General features: G+C 47.2%; 1 protein-coding gene across 9 annotated transcripts in view; it reads right to left on the bottom strand.

The window, feature by feature from the left end:
• SLC4A5 (solute carrier family 4 member 5) overlaps window positions 1-22663 on the bottom strand; it is an 802545-nt gene that overhangs the window by 108355 nt on the left and 671527 nt on the right. For 8 of the 9 annotated variants that reach the window (XM_069617635.1, XM_069617640.1, XM_069617638.1 and 5 more), the window contains one exon: window positions 12777-12938. In XM_069617635.1, the coding sequence (XP_069473736.1) occupies window positions 12777-12938 (162 nt within the window). Of the gene's footprint in view, window positions 1-12776; window positions 12939-17223; window positions 17338-22663 lie in introns of all 9 variants that reach the window. The other variant, XM_069617636.1, reaches the window with a different exon arrangement.

Below are 22663 nucleotides of genomic sequence, written 5' to 3'. Positions count from 1 at the left end.
TGCTACCCGGGAGAGGGACAGCCTAACGGTTGCCTAGAGACAGTGCAGGGTGAGAACCATATTGCTACGCGGGAGAGGGACAGCATAACAGCTGCACAGAGGCAGTGCAGGATGAGATCCGCATTGCTACCTGGGAGAGGGAAAGCCTCACGGTTGCATAGAGGCAGTGCATGGTGAGAACCGCATTGCTACCTGGGAGAGGGACAGCCTAATGTTTGCGTAGAGACAGTGCAGGGTGAGAATCACATTGCTACCCGGGAGAGGGACAGCCTAATGGTTGCGTAGAGACAGTGCAGGGTGAGAATCACATTGCTACCTGGGAGAGGGACAGCCTAATGGTTGCGTAGAGGCAGTGCAGGGTGAGAATCGCATTGCTACCTGGCAGAAGCACAGCCTAATGGTTGCGGAGAGGCAGTGCAGGGTGAGAACCGCATTGCTACCCGGGAGAGGGACAGCCTAATGGTTGTGTAGAGGCAGTGCAGGGTGAGAGCCGCATTGCTACCCGGGAGAGGGACAGCCTTATGGTTGCGTAGAGGCAGTGCAGGGTGAGAATCGCATTGCTACCCGGGAGAGGGACAGCCTAACGGTTGCCTAGAGGCAGTGCAGGGTGAGAATCGCATTGCTACCTGGGAGAGGGAAAGCCTAACGGTTGCGTAGAGACAGTGCAGGGTGAGAATCGCATTGCTACCCGGGAGAGGGACAGCATAATGGTTGCCCAGAGACAGTGCAGGGTGAGAATCGCATTGCTACCTGGGAGAGGGAAAGCCTAACGGTTGCGTAGAGACAGTGCAGGGTGAGAATCGCATTGCTACCTGGGAGAGGGAAAGCCTAACGGTTGCGTAGAGACAGTGCAGGGTAAGAACTGCATTGCTACGCGGGAGAGGGACAGCCTAACGGTTGTGTAGAGGTGGCAGTGCAGGGTGAGAACCGCATTGCTACCTGGGAGAGGGAAAGCCTAACGGTTGCGTAGAGACAGTGCAGGGTGAGAATCGCATTGCTACCCGGGAGAGGGACAGCATAATGGTTGCCCAGAGACAGTGCAGGGTGAGAATCGCATTGCTACGTGGGAGAGGGACAGCCTAACGGTTGACTAGAGGCAGTGCAGGGTGAGAATCGCATTGCTACCCGGGAGAGGGACAGCCTAACGGTTGCCTAGAGGTAATACAGGTTGAGAACCGCATTGCTATCCGGGAGAGGGACAGCGTAGAGACAGTGCAGGGTGAGAGCCGTATTGCTACCCGGGAAAGGGACAGCCTAACGGTTGACTACAGACAGTGCATGGTGAGAATCGCATTGCTACCCGCGAGAGGGACAGCCTAACGGTTGCCTAGAGGCAGCGCAGGGTGAGAATCGCATTGCTACCCGGGAGAGGGACAGCCTAACGGTTGCCTAGAGGCAGCACAGGGTGAGAATCGCATTGCTACGCGGGAGAGGGACAGCCTAATGGTTGCGTAGAGGCAGTGCAGGGTGAGAATCGCATTGCTACCCGGGAGAGGGACAGCCTAATGGTTGCATAGAGGTGGGAGAGGGACAGCCTTATGGTTGCGTAGAGGCAGTGCAGGGTGAGAATCGCATTGCTACCCGGGAGAGGGACAGCCTAACGGTTGCCTAGAGGCAGTGCAGGGTGAGAACCGCATTGCTACCGGGGAGAGGGACTCCCTAACGGTTGCGTAGAGGCAGTGCAGGGTGAGAACTGCATTGCTACCCAGGAGAAGGACAGCCTAATGGTTGCGTAGAGGCAGTGCAGGATGAGAACCGCATTGCTACTGGGGAGAGGGACTCCCTAACGGATGCGTAGAGGCAGTGCAGGGTGAGAACCGCATTGCTACCCGAGAGAAGGAGAGCCTAGTGGTTGTGTAAATACAGTGCAGGGTGAGCATCGCATTGCTACCTGGGAGAGGGACAGCTTAATGGTTGCGTAGAGACAATGCAGGGTAAGCATTCCATTGCTACCTGGGACAGGGACAGCCTAATGGTTGTGCAGAGGCAGTGCAGGGTGACAATCGCATTGCTACCCGGGAGAGGGACAGCCTAATGGTTGCATAGAGATGGGAGAGGGACAGCCTCATGGTTGCGTAGATGCAGTGCAGGGTGAGAATCACATTGCTACCCGGGAGAGGGACAGCCTAACGGTTGCCTAGAGGCAGTGCAGGGTGAGAATCGCATTGCTACGCGGGAGAGGGACAGCCTAACGGTTGCATAGAGGCAGTGCAGGGTGAGAACCGCATTGCTACCGGGGAGAGGGACTGCCTAACGTTTGCATAGAGCCAGTGCAGGGTGAGAACCGCATTGCTACCCGAGAGAGGGACAGCCTAATGGTTGCATAGAGACAGTGCAGGGTGAGCATTGCATTGCTACCCGGGAGAGGGACAGCCTAATGGTTGCGTAGAGGCAGTGCAGGGTGAGAATCGCATTGCTACCCAGGAGAGGGACAGCCTAATGGTTGCGTAGAGGTGGGAGAGGGACAGCCTTATGGTTGCATAGAGGCAGTGCAGGGTGAGAATCACATTGCTACCCGGGAGAGGGACAGCCTAGATAACATACTTTTTTGCCAGTAAAATATAACAGAATGCTTAGTCAAGGGGAGGGCAGCCTCTCCCAAAGTCCTCTCCAGCCCCGTGAAGTGAATCATGCTCCCAGAGGCCCTAACCTCTCCACCCCCTCCCCACCCTGGTCCACCATACACTTACAGGATTAAGCCACACAAGAAGGAACACTTCCTTCGAAAAGCAGTGTGCTCCTCTTCTGAATAAAAAAGGGCCTGGCAGGGCTGCCTAGTACCTTTTAGCGGAAAATACGGGAGGGAAAGCCCTACCAAGACTCAGGACTATGGGCCATTAACAATTGTGTACAAAAAATGGGGGTGTCCTGACTGGAAAGGTCTAAGCTGACTGCCACTTATTGTTTGCAGCCTAGGTTTATCGACAATGTGTTATCCTTGGGTATCACCATTTGTGTATTTACCAAGGATAACTGTACATAAGAGAACCATATTAATCCACTTGTGCTAGACCGTTAGTCTGTAAAAGAACAGCTTTTATTAAGTGGCTGTCCTTGTTCTTTTACATATTTTTTGTAAAGAAATTATAAGTATAAAATATACAAGTGTACATTTTTTCACCAAAAGTCACACATACAAAATATAAACAAATGTAAAACATAGAAAAGAAAGAAAAAAGACATGTAGTGAAAGATAGGACAAAGTCATACATGTGCATGCTGACAGAAGTATAACGTCATTCTGTTGCTGCTACTACATTTCATTTTTCTAGTTGTAGAAAGTTATCCTCGAAGGTAAAAGTCCTTGGATAGGTCTAACTAAGCCAGGCTAAAGGGTGACCAAGAATTATAATTGATCGACGTCCCTGAAGTGAATCTCTACTTGGATCTAGGGGGGACCCCACCGCACCGCAAGGGTAAGGGAGTCCCAGGACGTTTCGGCCTTAATGGGTCACAGCCTTCTTCATGGAACCAAGGAATCGAGTCCCCTATGGAAAATTAAGGGAACTTGGGTTACTTGAAACAAGTAACAAAACATTTTTTGAAGGACACATAATGGTAAAAAACGGGAAATATGTACATAAAAATTGTCATTGTCACAAGAAAACAAGACCCTATAATTTAAACTTGAAAAATACATGTCTAGTAATACTCGACATGGTGTACCAGAGCTGGCCTCACATCGGCCTTGATTTCTAAAATGATGGTCAAAGCTAAATTGGAAAATATAATAAAATACAACAAATCCTCCTTTGGAAAGTGAAATCAAAATTTGAAGGGGCCTACTGCCCTAGTGCATTAGATAGAGGGGATGTGCAATGGAGAGGTTATAGTACCGCATTGTTTCAACCACCCCAATCCAAAATATGTAAAGAGAGTACCAAATGGAAAGGAGAGGAAGTACCTTTAGATGGTGCTGCGGCGCAGACACATGGAATTCTGTGGCTGCTAAGCAGTACAATGGCCACAAGACAAGGATATGGCGTGCTGGACGCTGCTACTGAAGTTGAAACGAGCAGCAAGCGGCTGTCTAAGCAAAGAAAAAGGTAGAAGTTTAGACAGGAGGAAAAGGGGGGGCAAGACTAGTGCCTGGTATGGAAGATAGAAGGTCAGACACTAACAGACCATCAAGGCACTAATTTACCTTACAGGGGAGAGCCAGTCACCAATACGGAGCTTCGACTGTCTGTATCGATTTGGAAGGAAGCTGTGCAACATTGCAGGGCTGAGCAATGCTGCGCATGCTCCTTATTACGTACACTGCTCCTGCGCACATGCGTTTCTTAGACCCCTTACCTTTACTCTGAATAATTTTCTCAACCCTATAAAGACGCTGGGGATCGTCGACCACCTTTTGTAACTCCTCTGTGTCGAAATTACAGCTTACAACTTCACCAGCATAATTATTCAGCTGATATATTTATACCCCCTCTTTCACGGCTGCTTTTGCCACTATGAAAATTTCATCGGTAAAGGACTGTTGGTAGCCTTTTGTAAAGACCTTTTAACTTGGATACTCGAACGTGGTGCCCTATGCGAAAGGCTGTTTTCTTGATCTTCTCTGATATCCGTCCAGCATACAGTTTTCAGAGGTTACAGAACTGGGAGGCACTTTATAGTCATTATACACATTGATAAAAGTCTGTAATATTTCCACATAGCGTTGCGTATTGTAGGCTGTGAAATATTTCCATAGTTTAGATTTCAGGGTTTTATTAAAACGTTCAACAACCGCTGCTTTAACTTCCGTGTGTGTTATAAAATGATGCATGCCGTGTTGATTTAGAAGGTTTTGGAGGGGCCTATTCCAAAATTCCTTACCGGCATCAGTTTGTAATTTTACAGGTACGAGGCCCTTGCTGAAGATATGCTTGGAGGCTGCAGCCACTCTTTCACCAGTCTTATCCCTGAAGGCCTCTGCAAACGCGTATTTTGATAAAACATCTATCACCGTGAGAATGTACCGTGCACCATCGTTCTGCTTTTCAAGGTTAGAAACATCCACCAGGTCAGCCTGCCACTGCGTGTCTTCAGCTGTGAAAATGGTCATTCTTCTTTTAAAATGTTTTCTAGCATGTGAGGGGGTGTTTATCACGCTGTAATCTTTGATAAAGCGCATCCACACCCCCATAACTCCCAACACCACATTTATCATAATAGCTGTTATGCAATCTTGAACGCGTGTTGTTAGCCGTTGAAGCACTATAAAAAATAACCAGACACACGGTTGGTGTATGGCGTTTTATTTTATTTTTATTTATAATGGTTGGTATACATGTACAGGGTGTCGAACCACTAGCACCCCTGATATTTTATTGGACGCATCATATAACAAGCTATACACATCAATGTGGTTATCCCGCCCGTAACTCTGTAGACACCAGATACTCGAAGCATTTGACAGTTCAGATATTTCAGAGGCTTGTAAAATACGACCTTTAAGGCATAGGAATCTTGCATACATTTCATCCATGTGGTGTTTCAACACTGTTCTAGGACCCAGGTATAAAGAACCCAAGTTGTATCGGAATACAGAACCGTATTCATCACACACCGGCATCTTGATGATGTTACAGCTGTCACTTATACAGATTACACATTCACAAATCTGCCATTTCCAAGTCTCGGTACATAAAAACGCCTCAACCGTTGTGGGTTTACAGCTATTCTCGCCTTCAGCATAGCATATAAATGTTTTTCCACACACATACATCCAGGCGTCAGGTAGCGCTCCACACGTCTGGCTTGTCCTCCAGAAACGTTACCCTAGAAACAACGGTACACATATAAGGAGCAGGATTATTGTATTTTCATCTTTTTAAAAAATAAGCTTTCACAGTACCGGACACCTCTGCGGGTTTCTCCTGTGACTGTACAGGTGAGAAAAGTCTGTCTGCATTGAACAGGTTATATGGTTTCTAAAAATCACGGCTCCTGCCAGGCATAAAGATTTCATTTTTTTCTCAGGTTTGTGACAAGTTTGAATTTCCAGGATTGTTTTTGTTAGCAGACCACCCACACTCACATGTACACGCATACCCATGGTTTTATAAACACTTTTAAGCATCTGATAAACGTTATATGACTTCAGCATCTGACATATCGCTTGTATTGCTACAGATTGATAATTTCGGAGTAAACAATCATGAGCATCCTGCTGAGGGTATCCGTATTTATGCCCTTCACACCAACGGTAATAATCATACTTCAAAGATGTTTTCACAACCGATTCCGCAAAGCTTGAACCGTTACAGTCTCCAAAAGGGTTATATTTTCATCTTCTTCCTCATGAGAACTTTCAAAACGTTTCAATGTATCGCATTTCTTACACGTATCACTGTCTGGGAATGCTGAACTTTCGATCCTTTTTAATAATTGACGGCGTTAAAGGAGTTGTTCAGGCCCACAGCGCCGTTAGGCTTATCTGGCATTTTCTGCAATTCAAAAAAGAAAGAAGTTTAGCTCTTGAGCCTGTGTTTTTACAGGTTTTCCACACCCACACAAACACACACTGTCATACTTAATTACTTACCATAGTACACGTTTCAGAACCAGCATCTTCCAGTATAGAGGAGCTAGTGACGTCCATAAACAACTTGTCTTCATCGGATGCTGTGTCTGATGTCAGGGTCATTGCGGCCTCTGGAAACAGTTGCTCTAAAACAATCAGAACCTCATGCGGGGCCTCTTTAAGAGCCTTAACAGCCTCATCCATATCCACATAGTCTACATCGGTTTAGGAGTCATCTACACCGGAGTCGATGACCCCTGGTGGTTTCCCACTCCCAAGATTCAACATATCAAAACGCTCACACATTGTATCCATAGCCTCTGCGTCATCAGGGTCCCCATTGACGGTTAGCGCTGGTGCCGGCGGACTTTCAGGGCTGTAGTATTTTTGAAGGGTTTTCAAATCTTCAGCCTCTGTATTGTCCTTAGAGTAGTAGCTGTAGCGCTTCATAATTCCTGGTATTGAGGTCTTTTGAGTTTTTATTTTTTTCCAGGGCTTCAGGAACGGCTTGTACATCCCCCAATACTCATCTGAATATATCCACCCTACATGCCACACCCCCTAAAGATGGCCGCCGCTCAAACATCTCCACGACCCCCACCCTTCAAAACCCAACGCCACACTTCCGGGTCTTTGTAGAGGCCCCCGCTGGGGCATCCCCGGTTGTCACCCACAAAGATCTGGAAGTGTGGCGCTGGTGTTTGAGGGGTGGGTGCATCCGGGGGAAGCCCCTTTGGGGCCCCTAGGGATTCCAGGCCTTGGGGGGGCCATCCTGCTATCCCCCATGATGTCACATCCGGTGGGACACCCCCGCTAATGAAGAAGTGCCTGTTAAACACACCTACATCACCTCCATGTGGGATTTTATCCAGGCGGAACAACCGGGGGAAACCCTAGGGGGCCACTCCCCGGATATGACATCATAGGGACCGGATATCCCACCCTAAAAGGGGCGTGGAAACCTGTCAAGGCTAGATTGATGAGGAAAGGTATCATTCTTCATTACTCACATGCATCTTTAAAACCTCACCTCGCTGCCATATTTCGGTACGTGCATGCTCTGGGCAAGCTCTTCCTATGGTCACACAGGCTCATTAAGAAGTTCCTCAGGGACTCTTCAGAACATTCCCTCCAGTGAAAGCTCCTGTCCCTGCATGGGAGCTGAATGTGGTACTGTTGAAACTGATTGGGGCCCGTTTGGATCTATGCATCAGGTCTCCTTAAAGTCTCTATCTTGGAAGACCGCCTTCCTGGTGGCTATCACCTCTGCCAGGAGGTTGAAGAAATACACGCTCTCTCATGTAAGCATCCATATTTGTCGTTCCACTTGGCTAAAGTGGTTCTATGAACTCATCCTTCCTTTAAGCCAAATGTCCCGTTGGACTTTCATTTAAACAAACCTTTAGTTCTGCCAGTTTTCTTTGCAAACCCTTCTTCACCTGCTGAACGATCTTTGCATTCACTGGACATTGCGCTTGCCTTGAAGTTCTATGAGGCACGTATAAAGGACATTCGAAAGACTTCTCTGTTTTTCATGAATTTTGAATCTGTGGGGCATGGGAAGGACCCTGTCTAGGCTTAAAACTTCAGGTTGCTCTGCCGATGTATCATGCATTTCCATCAGCTGGCCAATAGACAGATCGTTGCCAGGCCGGCCGAGAGCCCACTCCACCAGAGACATTGCATTGACGACAGTGTTCCTCTCTGGTATCCCCTGCTGAATATATGCAGGGTAGCTACGTGGAGGTCTAGCCACACCTTCACAAGATTCTACTGTGCCAACAGGGATTCCAGGGAGGAGTCTTGTGTCAGACAAGCGGTGCTTTGCAAGCGGTTTGCATGAGGTGAGTCTGTTGCAGGGATAAGTGTATTACTTCTGTTGAGCCTTGCCACCTCCCGTGATTGTGCAAGTGTACCGCTGTGCAATCATATTCATGAGCATGTGAGTCCATGTAAGACCCCATGCTGGAAAATGTGCATGGGTCTTATATGGATTCACATGCGAACCATCCCTCCTTCATCTCTTGGCCCTTCTTGGTTCATACTGCCACTTTATGTTCATGCCATATCTGAAGATGACCACCAGGGGTGGAGCTAAGCAGGACGAATGTCATTGGCTGGGGCAGTATGACCCAAACTGACACCAATAGGCTACATAAGCGACATGCTATTTTTATCTTAAAGATGAACTTCTTTATGTTACCTAGTTTTCCAGGCCTGATAACGGGGAATATTCATGAGCCTGCAAGTCCATGTAAGACCCATGCTGGAGAACAAGCGTTACAGGTAAGTAACTTGTACCTTATTGGCTTTACCAATGCTGGTTTCATATATTGTTTATTACTGCTGCTTTTAGCCACATTCTAATCATTTACTAATCTGACCTCCAGTCTGAAAGGTATCCTGTAGGTGGGTACATTTTGAGAACAAGCGAGCAAAGAGAACATGACAAAATGATGCCTGTGCCCGAATCCTTTCAACATGCCGCCCCTTCTTCTCCCAGTACTTAATGCATGCTGCAATCTCACCCCGGTGACACTTACCCTTGCAGCTTCTTCTTCCTTTCCCGTGGGAATTAATTCATACACAGAGGGTATTCGGGCAGGAGGACTATGGGCGCCATGTCAGGTGAAAGAATACGCCTTCCCTTTGTTCTAGTACCCCCCACTTGCACCAGCTGACAGCCATCAGATGCCCGATGACAAATGGATCGTGTGGAGTCAATCCCTTTAACCCGAACCAAAAATCTAGAGTCTACAGAGCCTATACCAGGGCGCATCCTTGATGGGGTACAATACGCCAGTGAGGCCTAGGGCACCTTTTCAACAATGGAATGACAGAAGTTCCATTGTGATAATGTTTAACAAATTCTCTGTAAATATTTGACAAATTTATATTAGGGTAAGAATACTTTATTTAAGCGGTAAAGCCCATTGTACTGGGCAATACTGGCAGTTATTGGCCTGTAATCCTTACTTACAGCGCAAGCTAAACATGGGAGTGGAGAAGGATGGCGAAGTGCCCATGAATGCTGGTATTACCTGCCACCATGGGATGTATTACTGTTAGCACCGTGGGCCAGTGGTAAATGTGTGCCATTTGTTTCCTCGTGCAGGAACCAAATGCAGAGGGTTAACCATAGTACACGGGGGAACAGTGACACAGTTAAATAACCCTTTCCAAAATGGCTGCTGTATGAGGCACACACAAGTGGCTGAATAAGGAAACTTAGAAGACATAAAATCAAAGGGCTAGATTCAGAGCAAGAAGAGGTGTAGAGGATGGGCGACAGAGTACTGTGGAGAAACGGCAGTGGGTAGGTCCCATCAGACGTCTACAGTGAGCTGGGTAGATACCATCAGACGTCTACGGTGAGCTAAACATACCAATGATTACAGCCCGGAAGCGTGGCACTTTGATTTGCTGGCAGCATCGGAAAGTTTTGTCTGGGTGCTAACCAAACAATAATGTCCTCTTCTAAAAGTGTAACAGGTGGTTATAGGCAGTGCTTAATTTGTAATAAAATAAGTGCCGGGCCCAAATAATATCTAGCATGTGTATGCCATGTCAAGGTGGGACGCTCCCCGCCACTGTGGCCACCATCCACAACTGTTCCGGACAGTGTCAACATATTTGGGGTTGCAGCTGTAACCGGCTGATTGGGGGTGATGGATGCACTGCTTATGCAATATGCATGGTTTAGACATATCAATCAAAAGGAAGTGCGAGGTGTAGTCAAGAGGTAAACTGATGCCACAAGCGAGGATGAAAGGATTTAGAAATAGCAATCAGCATAATATACTATAACATAGCATACCAGATGTGTGTTTAAAGTAGACAACACATGTTTAGGTGCTTCTTCAAACACATCACCATCAACACTGTACTCTGATTCTATATGTGGCAAGCAGGGGAGTTGCTAGTTCTGGAAAAGACCCGGGGCTACGCTAATGTCAGAACTGTTGGGACTGGGGGCTAGCTAGACTTTTGGGTGTAGCTCCTGAGATTCTATCCGGGGCTACAACCAAAAGATCAGGGGCTATAGCCCCCTTAGCCCCCCCTAGCAACGCCCCTGGTGGCAAGTGGGACAAGTAAAGCGTCCATCCACAGACCATAGAGTAAACATGCTCTCTTCCGAGGATACCTTGACGGCAAATGTAGACACTGTAATGATGGCCCTGCCTGTTAAACACGGCGGCAAGATCTTGGATAGGTTGCCACTCAGCACAGGCACTCCTTGGCAGTGGTCTGTTCCCTGACCTTGTGGTTGTGGTGCTGTCTTGTAATTGACCTGCTGCTGTCCTCTGTACTGTGTCCGCCTCTGTCCTATACATGGCACTGCTGATTGTGCAGCATCATCGCAGTGAAGTGCCAGCATGTGTTTAAGACTGTGTGGCAGGACTAGCACATGCCTGCATATGGGCGCATCCCATGCCTGCCTCATACCCGAAGGGAAAGGAGCAATACCCAGCTTAAGAGGGCCCAGTGTGTGCCTGCTCAGTGCCTTCACCTCAGGGGGCACAGCAGCTGCAGAGCCGTGCATGCCACATGACAGTCACGCCACTTACCCTGGCACTTTTGCATGTGTGCTGTTCTGTGAATGTATGTGCCCCTGGTACTGCAGGTGCCCGGTTGCTGTCAGTACCACATGCCAAGCCAGCCACCCTGCAGTACTGCCGGTTATACAGTAGTGGGGTGGCACCAATGTCATTTAAGCTACTGGAGCAGTGTATGCCCATGGCCAAATGAGCAGTGAGTCCTGTCAGTTTCCAACTCATTGTTACAAAAATGGATAACTTGCACACCAGCACGAGTGTGGGGCATCCGTTAATGTGTAACAATTAGCCATCCCTGAATGCAGGGATACGTGACTTGTGCACACTGTTGTTGCTTGTTGTGGCACTATGACTGACAGTTAAAATAATAAACTTACCGAAACATCACATTATAATCAAACTGAGTATGCGACAATAAGTGCTGGAGCACAGAAATAAGTGCCAGGGCTGAGCCCCGGCAAACACCCTTCCAAACTAAGCACTGGTTATAGACTTTAGGGAAAGTGGTATTCTATTGCTATTAGCACCCCGGGGCAAACTCCGGCCGTATTAAGTAAGTGCAATAAAAAAAAAGAACATACACAGGTTCTACACACTGCAAAGCCTGCGGAGTCGGGCCTGATTTACAAAAATCAGGCCCAGAGTGTGAAAAATAAGTGGAACCCATTGATATGGAATGCGGAGCTCAGAGTGCAGCCCCTGTTCCATCTCCATGGCTGGTGTGGTAGGTGGTGAAGTGTTCTAAAGTGCCAAGGAGAGATGCAACGAGGTCTAAGGTATGGATCGCGCTCCCTGAAGATAAGACGGGCGGAAGGGGGCGGGGCGGGTGGCGGTTGGAGGGAGGCAGTGAGGAAGGAGAGAGGGGGAGCCAGAGGGCTTGGGCAAAGCGAAAGAGAGGAAATCGCAGGGACACAGCCAGTCGGCAGTTAGGAACACAGGCTTTCAGCAGCGGATGCAGCTCGCATTCTGCAAAAGCTGATTGGCTGGCTTCCATTTCGTGGGTGCTAATACTATTTAAAGGACCATAGTTCTGTTAGCATGTCTTGCAAAGGAATGGACACACCAGGAATGTCTTTACATATGCTATACTTCCAGGACCAGAGCAAGGAATGCACGTTAGGCATACACCTCTATGGGAGTGCATTCTCATCCATGGAATGGGCCTCCTACAACCCTGGCGGTAGCCGTGCCTGTAAAACAGGCACAGCTGCCGCCAGAGTTGCATTTCTTCCGGCCCCTGGAAATGGGGACGGACAGGGCCATTCCGACCTTGGCAGACCCTGTGTGTGCCCATTGCCAGGGGCCTGAATCCATAACTCCCCATTCCCGTTTGAGCCGCATCGGGTTCAATGGGAATGGGGAGGTCGGATGCACTGGCACCGTTTATAACGGTACCGGTGCATCCGACATGGCACCGTTTATAACGGTGCTGGTGCATCCGACATGCTGTGCTCGCGGGTGCCGCTCTGCCCGACAGGTCAGACCTGGTGAGTAGAAAGGCACCTGTGTGCACAACTTGTAGTTTGCCGGTCCGGGAACTATGCTACTGGCAAACTTCCCAGTACCGTAGTTCCCGGACCGGCAATCGCGTAATGAGACCCAATGTCAGTATGATGCATGCGGTGAGCAGCTGCAGTATAGACTTCCTTCTTGGCGATTCTTGGTGCAGGTTCCCATGCAGTACCTGCGGGTAAAGGTGACAGCCATACCCTGAGTTTGTGCTCTTTCCGGTTGACGATGACTGCGGTGATCTGTTGGTCCATGAAGATGAGGATGGTGACGAGCAGAGCTGGCACAGCACTGGCGATGTAAATCCACCAGGGGTTCTTACCGAACGGGAAGACAAACCACCCTCGGTCTGAGCGGGTGGGCTACAGAAAAAGGACACAAGCACGTTATTCTCCATCGACAATCATTTCTATAATGACACCGTCTTTTATATCAAAACAATGTTCATTTGTAGATTATATCATTGTTGTTTTGCCTTTGCAGATGAATAGATTTTGATTAAAATCTGCATGCAACAGATTCTGATTTCTCAGCATGTGCCTCCACGAGTTTGGGGTCTATTTGACCTAAAACATTTGACCTAATCACATTTGATCTAATTTATTTAATGTTTTATTCAGTCTAAAATGCGCGGGGAGACCCCCCACATCCTCCTTACCACTTCCCCTCAACCTAATCTATACCTTTACCCCCCCCATATATCTATTTAATGAAATGTGACCGATAAAAACGTCAAAAAAATTCAATCAAACGTTTTAGGTCAAATATTTTTAGGTCAATTATGCTAATACCGCTCACATGTACAGCTACAGGCAGCAGCCATTGCAAGCGCGTCAGGAAGGTAGACATTAGAGGCCAGTACAAGCACTTAGTCAAGGAAAGATCCGGCAGGGTCTGTCAGAAGGCCTGGGCTAAATAAAAGTAAGCTGTTCACGGGAGCGATAGCTGGGTGCCCGAGCTGTTAGTAAATATGGGGCTACTATGAGACCTCAGCTGTTGCTCGGACACACATCGTAGGTCAACAGTCTGCTTTTCTTTTCAACACTGCGTGGATAATATTACCATTGCACCACCTCAGTGTCGGGAGGATAGCTCAGGGGCAACATGCTTGTCTTGGTAGCAAGAAAACGCAGAGCAACACAGGTTCGATCCCCAGGTCTGTGGATAGAAACCTCTGGGTATTTAGTGTGTTATAACTGGACCCAGGGTAGATGTAGCGTTGGCATCAAGGCTTAAATAGGCCAATTGACTGGATCTCAGCCCACGAGACCTATGTAGACATGTTGCAGCTCTAGGGGTACCAGCCCTATGCAGAGACCTTACTACAGTTCTAGTTACTGCGGTTGTGAAGGCCCTGATTGTTCCCGGATTCAAATAGGGTTCAAGGTAAGACACCCGGGTGCTATAGGCACTTGAAACCTAAGTGATTTTTGGAAACCCGTTCTCCCGAGGCATGGACGAACGAAACATCTTTAACTTCTGAGCAGACTTCACGCGTGGCACTGATGCTGTTGAACACGGAATCATTCTGCACATGATCATCACCAAACATGCCCTGGTAAAGGGGGAGCTTCTTCGTATGACCCACAGAGGCCTGTGCAGGGCATTTGACATGGCCTCCAGACCCAGGCTGAGGGAGGTGCAGGAGAAAGGACAGGTTGGTTCAGCATAGAGCGTGGCATCTGGCCCAGGTCGTGTCTTGATGCCAGGGCTGCCCAGTCTACCTATCCATGACTTGCCACAGGATCCTTCTTAGCAGGGCAGTTGGTCATTGCTGATGCTTTGGATGGCACAGGCTGGCAGGGCTGCTCCTTCATCTCTTAGTGAAGTGTAGATGGCTTCTCGTCCTTTTCTTCGGATTTCTATCTAAGGAACACAGTCAAGGCCAACGGAGCTGGAGTAGCTTCCTTCCCTGAAGCCTCCTTTTTTCTTGGTGGTGCTATGCTGCCATGGTGGCATGCGCCATACGGGCTAGGATGAGCTGTGCAGTGCGTCTGCATTTTGGGTGGCACTATTCATTCTATAGCTCTCTATTTCTAATGCGCCTCCTCCTGCTGCAGTGAAGAGGTTCATGCAAATGAGCACTTTCTTTCATCTCTATATCCCTCTGGGAATATGATCTCGGGAGGATAGCTCAGGGGCAATGCGTTCGCCTTGGAAGCAAGACGAGGCAAAGTAACACAGGTTCGATCCCCGGGTCCGTGCTTAGAAACTTCTGGGTATTAAGCGCATTATAATTAACCAATTATCATTATAGAAAAGGGCCCTGGGCAGCAGTACTTGCCTGGGTTATACATTTTTCTATTTTCCTTTTCTGTTTTCTTTATTATTAATTATAGTTTGGAGTATGCTGCGAAATCCTGCTGAGATGTTTCCATTCACTCCCTTTCTCTAGGCTAGTGCGACACTCCAACTGCGGTAAGGCGGTTCCTTCCTTCTGCCCCGGCGAGGCAATACTGTACATGCAGGGCTCAGGTGCACAGGGTGTAATTGTGACATACACACAGGAATTACTTCTTCCCATATCCGTCTCTTACTCCGGGCGGCCTTTCGGTGCCTGAGTGATGAACTCAGGTGGTGTGTGATTTCTTCACTCCCCACTTAGCTGGAAGAGCACCAGGCAGTAACAGTGGGGTGGGGTACAGATGCCTGGTGCCATTCCAGAGAATGGTGAAGGGCAGAACACCTCACTTACGTTGGCACTGGAGCATCACTGACATGTTGCTATCACCCCTAGGATTAGACTAAAGAGGCCAGAGGGTATGATTTTCCTGGTCATTGCCACCAACAATTGGAAGGGCCCGCCACAGGATCTCAGAGCTGAACAATCTTAATGGGCTTTCCCAAAACACCTTAAGATGCTGCTGTTCACCTAGGATGCTTCGCTCGTGTGACTTTGTTCATAAAAGACTCCTTCGTATTTGTTCTCTGCCCTGTATTGTTTCACGTGATGCTTGACCTATGTGACCAGCGCCTTGATGCCTATGGGTTTAGAGAGATTTATAAATGCAAAAATAAATAAATAAATACATCTCTCCCCCCTTCATTTGAGCATTCAACCAACCAGGGTGGCCCAGCACTTATGTGTCCCTTGCTTTCTTCTTCACTCCCAATCGCAGTGTGACACAACACATATAGCCTGCAGAGGGCAACCGGCTCTCCGCCTTTACACCCGTGCCACAGAGAGAGCTGGAACTATGTGGCAGGCTGCGTCTCCATCATAAGAGGCGCGACGTGGGTAGAAGGCAACAGACAGACCTAGGAGAGGGCTTCCTTAAGTCGGACCAGAGACTACTCAGGCGGCAGCCCTCGCTCTGAGGTGGTACCCGCAGTGTTGCCAGGTTACACCTTTCATGGGTATCCACAGGGCTGCACCATTATCAGTTGTTGCTTGAGACATGTCATCTCTCTAAAACTATAGATGTTTCTAAAAGTGGACACAGATACTTGCCCAACGCATTGCAACGGCTGCATTGCCCCAAAGTGGTCCAAAGCAATAAGAAGGGTATGGAAGAGGTTGCAAGGCCAGGACTGACTGTGCCTAGACTTTGCTTGTCAATTCGAGGGCGATGCTACCTGTCATCCCTAGCCCCAGCCTTCTAGGACTCTCTGTTCCTCTTTATGTCTATAGTTGACCCTTCTAATCCCAATAGGCGAAAATCTGGTTGTTTTTTTGAAAGCCTTCAATCATTAGACTGTGCAGTATGAGGCCCATAGGCGAGTAGAGCTTTATAAAAATTATAAATAAATTATCGCCCCACATATCTATTCGGTTGTACACGATTTTTTAAAAATCTTTTTCAGAGAATGATTTTTTAACGAAACATTTATAACGAAAAAAGTATCCAATTTTTGTTTTGTTTTTATTTGGGGGTGGGGTCCCTCGACCCCCACATTTCCCTAACCCAACCCCAACTCCCTCCCCACCTGTTTTAACACTTTACCGCACCACATACATATTTATTTTAAACATGCAATACTTTTTTTGTTATAATTGTTCTCTGAAATGTTTTTGTTTAAATCACTGATACCATCCATTCTCCTCCCCCACCCACAGGTTCGACTTGACCAAATAACACTGCATAGAAATAGGATTAGAATTCCTATGCCTAGACTTTTCATTTGGATTTGACAGTTGCCTTCCCAAAGACGCAATTTGTTACCAGTTGTGGTCAGTACTTAATTTGTAAGAAAATAAGTGCCAGCGCCCAAATATTTTCTAGAACGCTCGTGACACTGCGGGCGGACAGTTCCCGCCACTGCTGTCAACACCCACAGCTGCTTCCCACAATGTCAACACATTTGGGGTTAAACTGTAGCTCGCACCTGCTTGTTGTGGTTGATGGATGCTCTGGCTATCACTACTTAATAATCAACCTGAGCCTAAGACAATAAGTGCTGGCACTCCGAAATAAGTGGCAGGGCCGAGCCCCGGCAAACACCCCCACACATTAAGCACTGGGTGTGGAAAGGCAACAGAGGAGAACAATCCTTGTTTTCTTGTTCCATACATAACAGCTGTGGCTGCGGATTGGCTGAGAAATGGATACCACTGGACGAGCCATGACATCACAAGCCCAACATTTCCCAGCCTTGCACAAAAGCTCACTTGGAAAATTTGAGAAAATGTCAACATGTGTAATTTACCTTGAAATCAGTAGGCACTTGAAGTTTAGGTGTATTCAGTCCACAAAGGAGATCAAGGCCGACAAAGATTAAAATGGACATGAAGATAGAGAAGTCACTAATAAGTTTGCGGAGCTAGACACACAGCAGATGCGAAAGTAAAGAAGGAAAATAAGACTCATTAGATTTAGTAGAGAATGAAAAAGCAGACACAACATTGCATTAGACAGGGTTAGGTGGCTGAAAAAGAGCGGAAATCAACGAGGGCATTGTTACAGAGAAGTTGCACTGGTGCAAGTTCAGTCATAACTGTGACGCAAATTGCGTTAGCGCACATTCAGATTTGTTCAATGCATGTTTCAACCAGAGCAAGGTTTGCCCTAATTCTTTACCCAAGTGCAAAAATGCATTACAATACGTTTTTTAAACTAGGGCAATGTTAGTTGCAGCTGCACTGGTGCAAAGTTTCTGTAATGCTGCCCAAAGTTATTCTTAAAGGTTTATTAAAATGTGCACTTACATTTTATATTAATTATCATAATTCACTTTGTTAACCTTGCCCTCGTGTAGCCAGTGAGCAATCGCAGCTCTTGTTTTGATCATCTGAATGCGTTTCATATGTGTACTGTGTGAGGGCAGTTTACAGAGTGACACTTGCTATATTATAGTAAGAAATTGTGAGGACAACCTTAATAATCAATGTATTGGTAGCAATATCGGCCATTTTGGCCAATGGTCTGGAGAATGTAGGCTGGTAGGGTTGGAGGAAAGAGGCAGATAAGAGAAAGACCCTAAACAGGAAAGGAGAGCTCTGTGCATACTGTCAGACAAGGTAAATATTCAGTTTGCGAAGATGGCCGAGAAAAGATGCAATCAGCAGGTTAGATTGAAAGGAAACAACATACAGTGCAGGTGATGGAAAGGACACATGAGACTGAATTGTTAAGGGACAGGCATCAGTGAAAAGCTGGTCTAAACAGGTGTAGGTGAACAGAGTTTTACCCCAGGTCCGAAAGCACAGGCTGGGCACTGTTGCCCGTATAGACCAGCAGGGCTCTGGAAGCTTTCCTCGGCTCACCTCTTGCTGCTGGAGCAGAGTTCACCTCGAGGCTGGAACACTTAAGTTCCCCTCTGGTGCTCCTGCCAATACCTGTATCAGTACAATGTGTTGAGTTCCCTCCACTAGGAGCTCCTAGATACTGAAATCTAGGGTGTGAGTTGTCTCTGACCACTTAGTTCTTGTCCTGTGGGTATTCTGAGGTGAGGAGAATTATGGTGTAAATTGTAGGTAGTCCTGGTCTGGTGGAGGTGTAACTCTAGTATCGGTGGTACTGCACAAGGTGCTGACAGACCCCCAGCAATGGACACAAGTTCAGGTATCAGGGAGAGGTGAACAGGCTTAGCAGGCTTGAAGGATCTTTGCCATTTGCAGGTTGTTGCGGTTCTCAGATCCTCGTTACCAGCAGCAGGGCCGTGACCTTGACCGTTGGCTCTCTGGCTCTCGAGACTCAGACGGCACAATGGGCAAGGCGTCAATCAGACTAATCGAGTTTAGAAAGGGAACTGTGCATAAGTTCCTGCATTTGCTCCGGTAGAAGGAAGGCTGGTCCCCCAAGGTTCTGTGAAGAGCTTCTCCATCAGTTGGGTCTTGGAGGGTTTGTGCAGGGTCTTTCACTCGCTCTTCTTCCATATGCCTACCAACAGCCGAACCTCCATATTTGAGTGAAACTGAGGTGAAAGCAAGGACTTCAAACCCCAATCAGCATCCATGCAAACATTATGAAGGCCCACAAATAGGATCTATCTCCACTCAAGACTCCAGACATCCCATCCACACCTGTTGGAGCATGCCTTGACCGGCACATCCTCTGGAAATATCAGGCGGGCATGTATGACCACATCAGTTCCGCACACGCTATATGCATAGGAACAATAGGCACTGTTCACTGCTGGATTTTAGAAGGCAAGGTAATCCTCAATGTGCATCCCATATCATACTGTTGAATTTAATATAAAAGTGCACCCGCTCTTGCAGAGCAACTTTACATACAGCCAGGGGAGGATACTCATCACAGGGCAATATGGTGCTCATGGCTTAATGTCTGCCCCTGACATATAGCATTGAGGGGTAGACATTAGGGACAGAATCCTCGAAGCGCTCCAGTGATTAGAACTTGTCATGGAAAACCATTGACGGTACGGAGGAATCACTTGGTAGTCTCTGCTTCTGCTATAATATAATTTCTTTGTTCCCAGAGAAGAAAGTATACTGGCTAAATAGGTCAACACACGAGAATGACCTGACATCTCCACGAACATTTAGAAAATAAACAAAGAGGCAGGGGAACATGAACTCCCATCAGCATTACACAGGGATCTTTCTGACATACTTTCCCACACATTTTGAAGACTGTCATACAGAGGCGTTGCTGGGGGGAGGGAGATAAGGGGGCGATAGCCCCTGGTCTTTTGGTTGTAGCCCCAGATAAAATCTCAGGAGCTACAACCAAAAGGCTAGCTAGCCCCGAGTCCCAACAGTCCCATCATTAGCGTAGCCCCAGGTCTTTTCCAGACCTAGCAGCACAGTGTCACATCCACATGCAAGGAGGGTTTATGGAGCAACCCCATAAAGGATGAATCAATGACATGTCTGTGTGGCCTTCACAGTAGTACTCCCTGGGCTGGAGAAATGGTCTTCTCTGTTGGTGGGTTCGAGTCATCCATCTTTCATATATTCATTAGGTTGTCCCAAAATGCAAACATTCTCATGCTCTGCTCCTAGCCTGCAGAATTATCAGGCCTGGATTAAGAATTTGGCGGTATTACCTATGGTAATCTCACCAGGCACATTTACTGTTGCAACATGAGGTAAATACCAGGTACCCAAAAAGGTCAGAACGATTCCAAGTCATGCATATCGGTCTGTTATTTCCAATTTGGAGTCCCACAGGACTCCATAGTGTTCAGTATTTACTGTATGTGGTAATAACCATATGCTGTAATGCTTTTGTGTTGAGGTCATTATCTCCAACCAAAGGCAGGCTCCATAAAGTGTTTTGGTAAGAAAGCACGTACTTTGGTGGTGCAATGGTAATTCCCAGATGCTTTTTACGACCACCAACAAAGTCATAATCAGGCTCTCTGTCTTGCATTTTGTACATTAGCCCAACCTAATCCCCATTGAAAGTCTTTAATCACGCGTCATATGTCATCTAACCAAAGAAACCTCTGACTTTATTCCATATTTCACCAATGAAACCTCTATCTCTGCTTACCATTCTCCCATTCAACCAATGGCATTCCTCAAATGTCCCTGTTGGTTAGTCTACTGATTTGTAAATTATGTACGACTATTATCCCTCCTTGCATACACTCTTGCTTGTTTATGTACAATGATAATTCGCTGTTATGATCAGGGCAACCCTTTACAGCTAGACTTCATAATACAAGAGTAAATGCATATGTAAAGTTTTTTTTATATAAAATGTCAAGCAAGGTTTATGACTATTGAATAGTGTACACCTGGGCCCTGCTGAATCAGTAGTCTGATCTGCAGTGCATGCTTTCTAGTGGCACAGAGCAGGTTCAGGGGTCACAGATGCCCATTTGACAGCTGCTGTGACAGCTAAGTCAATTCAGCACAGATGCTGAAGCTCAGCATAGTTATGGAAGGACTATTTGTATTCTGGTCAGACGGCCTGACCCTGCCAACTTGCAGGGCAGGAGACTGAAAGGCTGGGTCTCTCCTTTGATTATTTATGAAGTCTGTTAACACCTATTTCCAGCAGGAGAGCCTCCCATCAGGAGCTGTCCTGGGAAACAGGAATCAAAGAGCATGCACATCACAAAGGGACTAGCCTCTCACCATGGTACTGCATCCCAAAAGGGCCTTTGATACTTCTTACAAGGGAGGGCGTGTAATTAGTGTAGACAGAGGGAGCCTCGTCTAGTTGGAGGAACATTACACAATCTTGTTTCTCTTTCTCTCCCTTTTCCTTCCTGTCCCCTTCGTTTAGCACAAAGCGCATTGAGTATTATGTCAGAAGGTAAAGCCCACTAGTCTCAAGTACAGGGATCAGATTTCTTAAAACAGCTTTCTTTAGTCCAATCATCTGTCGACATTTTCCTTGAAAAGAAGGGGTCTCTGACTCCTTCTTTGATTCACTCTTGGATAAAAACCAGAGGAAGAATTCTGGGGTATCTGTTGGGAGAGGTGACTTACCAAAGCCCTCCGCTGGCAAACACTGCTCCCTAACCATCCCCAAGGCACATTTGGTATGACCTGCTGCTGGAGCAAGATCTGCCTTTCCGCCAGCCACACAGGAACGCAGGATCTCACTGTGCTGAAGAACCCCTGTAGGTGTGTGCTAGCCTTCCCTGTGTTGGGAGCCCGAGAGCTATCCTTGGGCCCCTGCATTGGGACTCATAGCAACCTGAGAGTCAAAACAGCCAAGATCTTTGTGTTCTCACTGTCAAACCACTGTGAACCATGATTCGAGCCAGTTGGACCTAGTCAAACCAACAGGACCTTCCAGAGATGCTAACCCACAAACTGAAACCAGCTGGTTTATGCACCACGCCACCTGAGCTCGTTGTCGCCTCCACTGTGTGGAGGGTTTTGACCCATGTGGAATCATTAGACGGGGTAAATATGGGGATTAAGCTGTCGCTGCCCATCATTTTACCCCAGAACAAAAATAAATCATTGGAGTGCGTAAAGATGGGGATGCGCTGTCGCCGCCCATCATTTCATCCCAGAATCCAGGAGAGCTGCGCAGTTGTGCGCACACCAAAATGGTTACCTAACTTGCCACCCACCAGTGTAAAGAAAGGTCTTTGTTAACAAAATCCACTGTTACTGATGTCAAAAAGTTGCTGAAATCGTGACTCATTGGACCACTTCAAAGATTCAACCCTTTTGTGGGGTTCCACATAACCATTTTACTGTAAGGAGCCCCATCAAAACAATGTTAAGCAAGGATTTACTACCATGTAAGAACCATTCCTGTTTAGAATGCATTAACCTAAAAAAATCCCAAGGATGGATGCAGTAACCACAAAATCCCGATGGTGGCGCTAGCGGTCTAAACTCTGACAGGAGAGCTGTTTTGCAAGATTGTCTAAATGCAAAGAAAAGGGGTCTTATTTCATCAAAGGTTCAAAGGGGTTGCCTGTCTTGGGAACTCTTGACACTTCAGAACTCAACACAAGAAGCCAGGAAATAACAGGGTTCTGTTAATTAAATGCAAAGTGGCCCCCTGGCCTCCTGATGTGAGCTTGCCAGACACCACACAAAGGACCCTTTCCTCTGAAAGGAATATGTTAATTCTGGATGTTTGCTGTCAACAAAGATCTGCCAGCCAGCAGAGATCTGTGACTGACCCACCCAAGTCTTGGAGGCGGACTCCAACACTCTGAGAACTGAATTGAAAGAAAAATATATATTTTACAAAAACACTGA

The sequence above is a fragment of the Ambystoma mexicanum genome, chromosome 10 (assembly GCF_040938575.1).
Source record: "Ambystoma mexicanum isolate Mex_15411 chromosome 10, UKY_AmexF1_1, whole genome shotgun sequence".
NCBI lineage: Eukaryota > Metazoa > Chordata > Amphibia > Caudata > Ambystomatidae > Ambystoma > Ambystoma mexicanum.
This window is presented reverse-complemented; position numbering and strand designations above follow the sequence as displayed.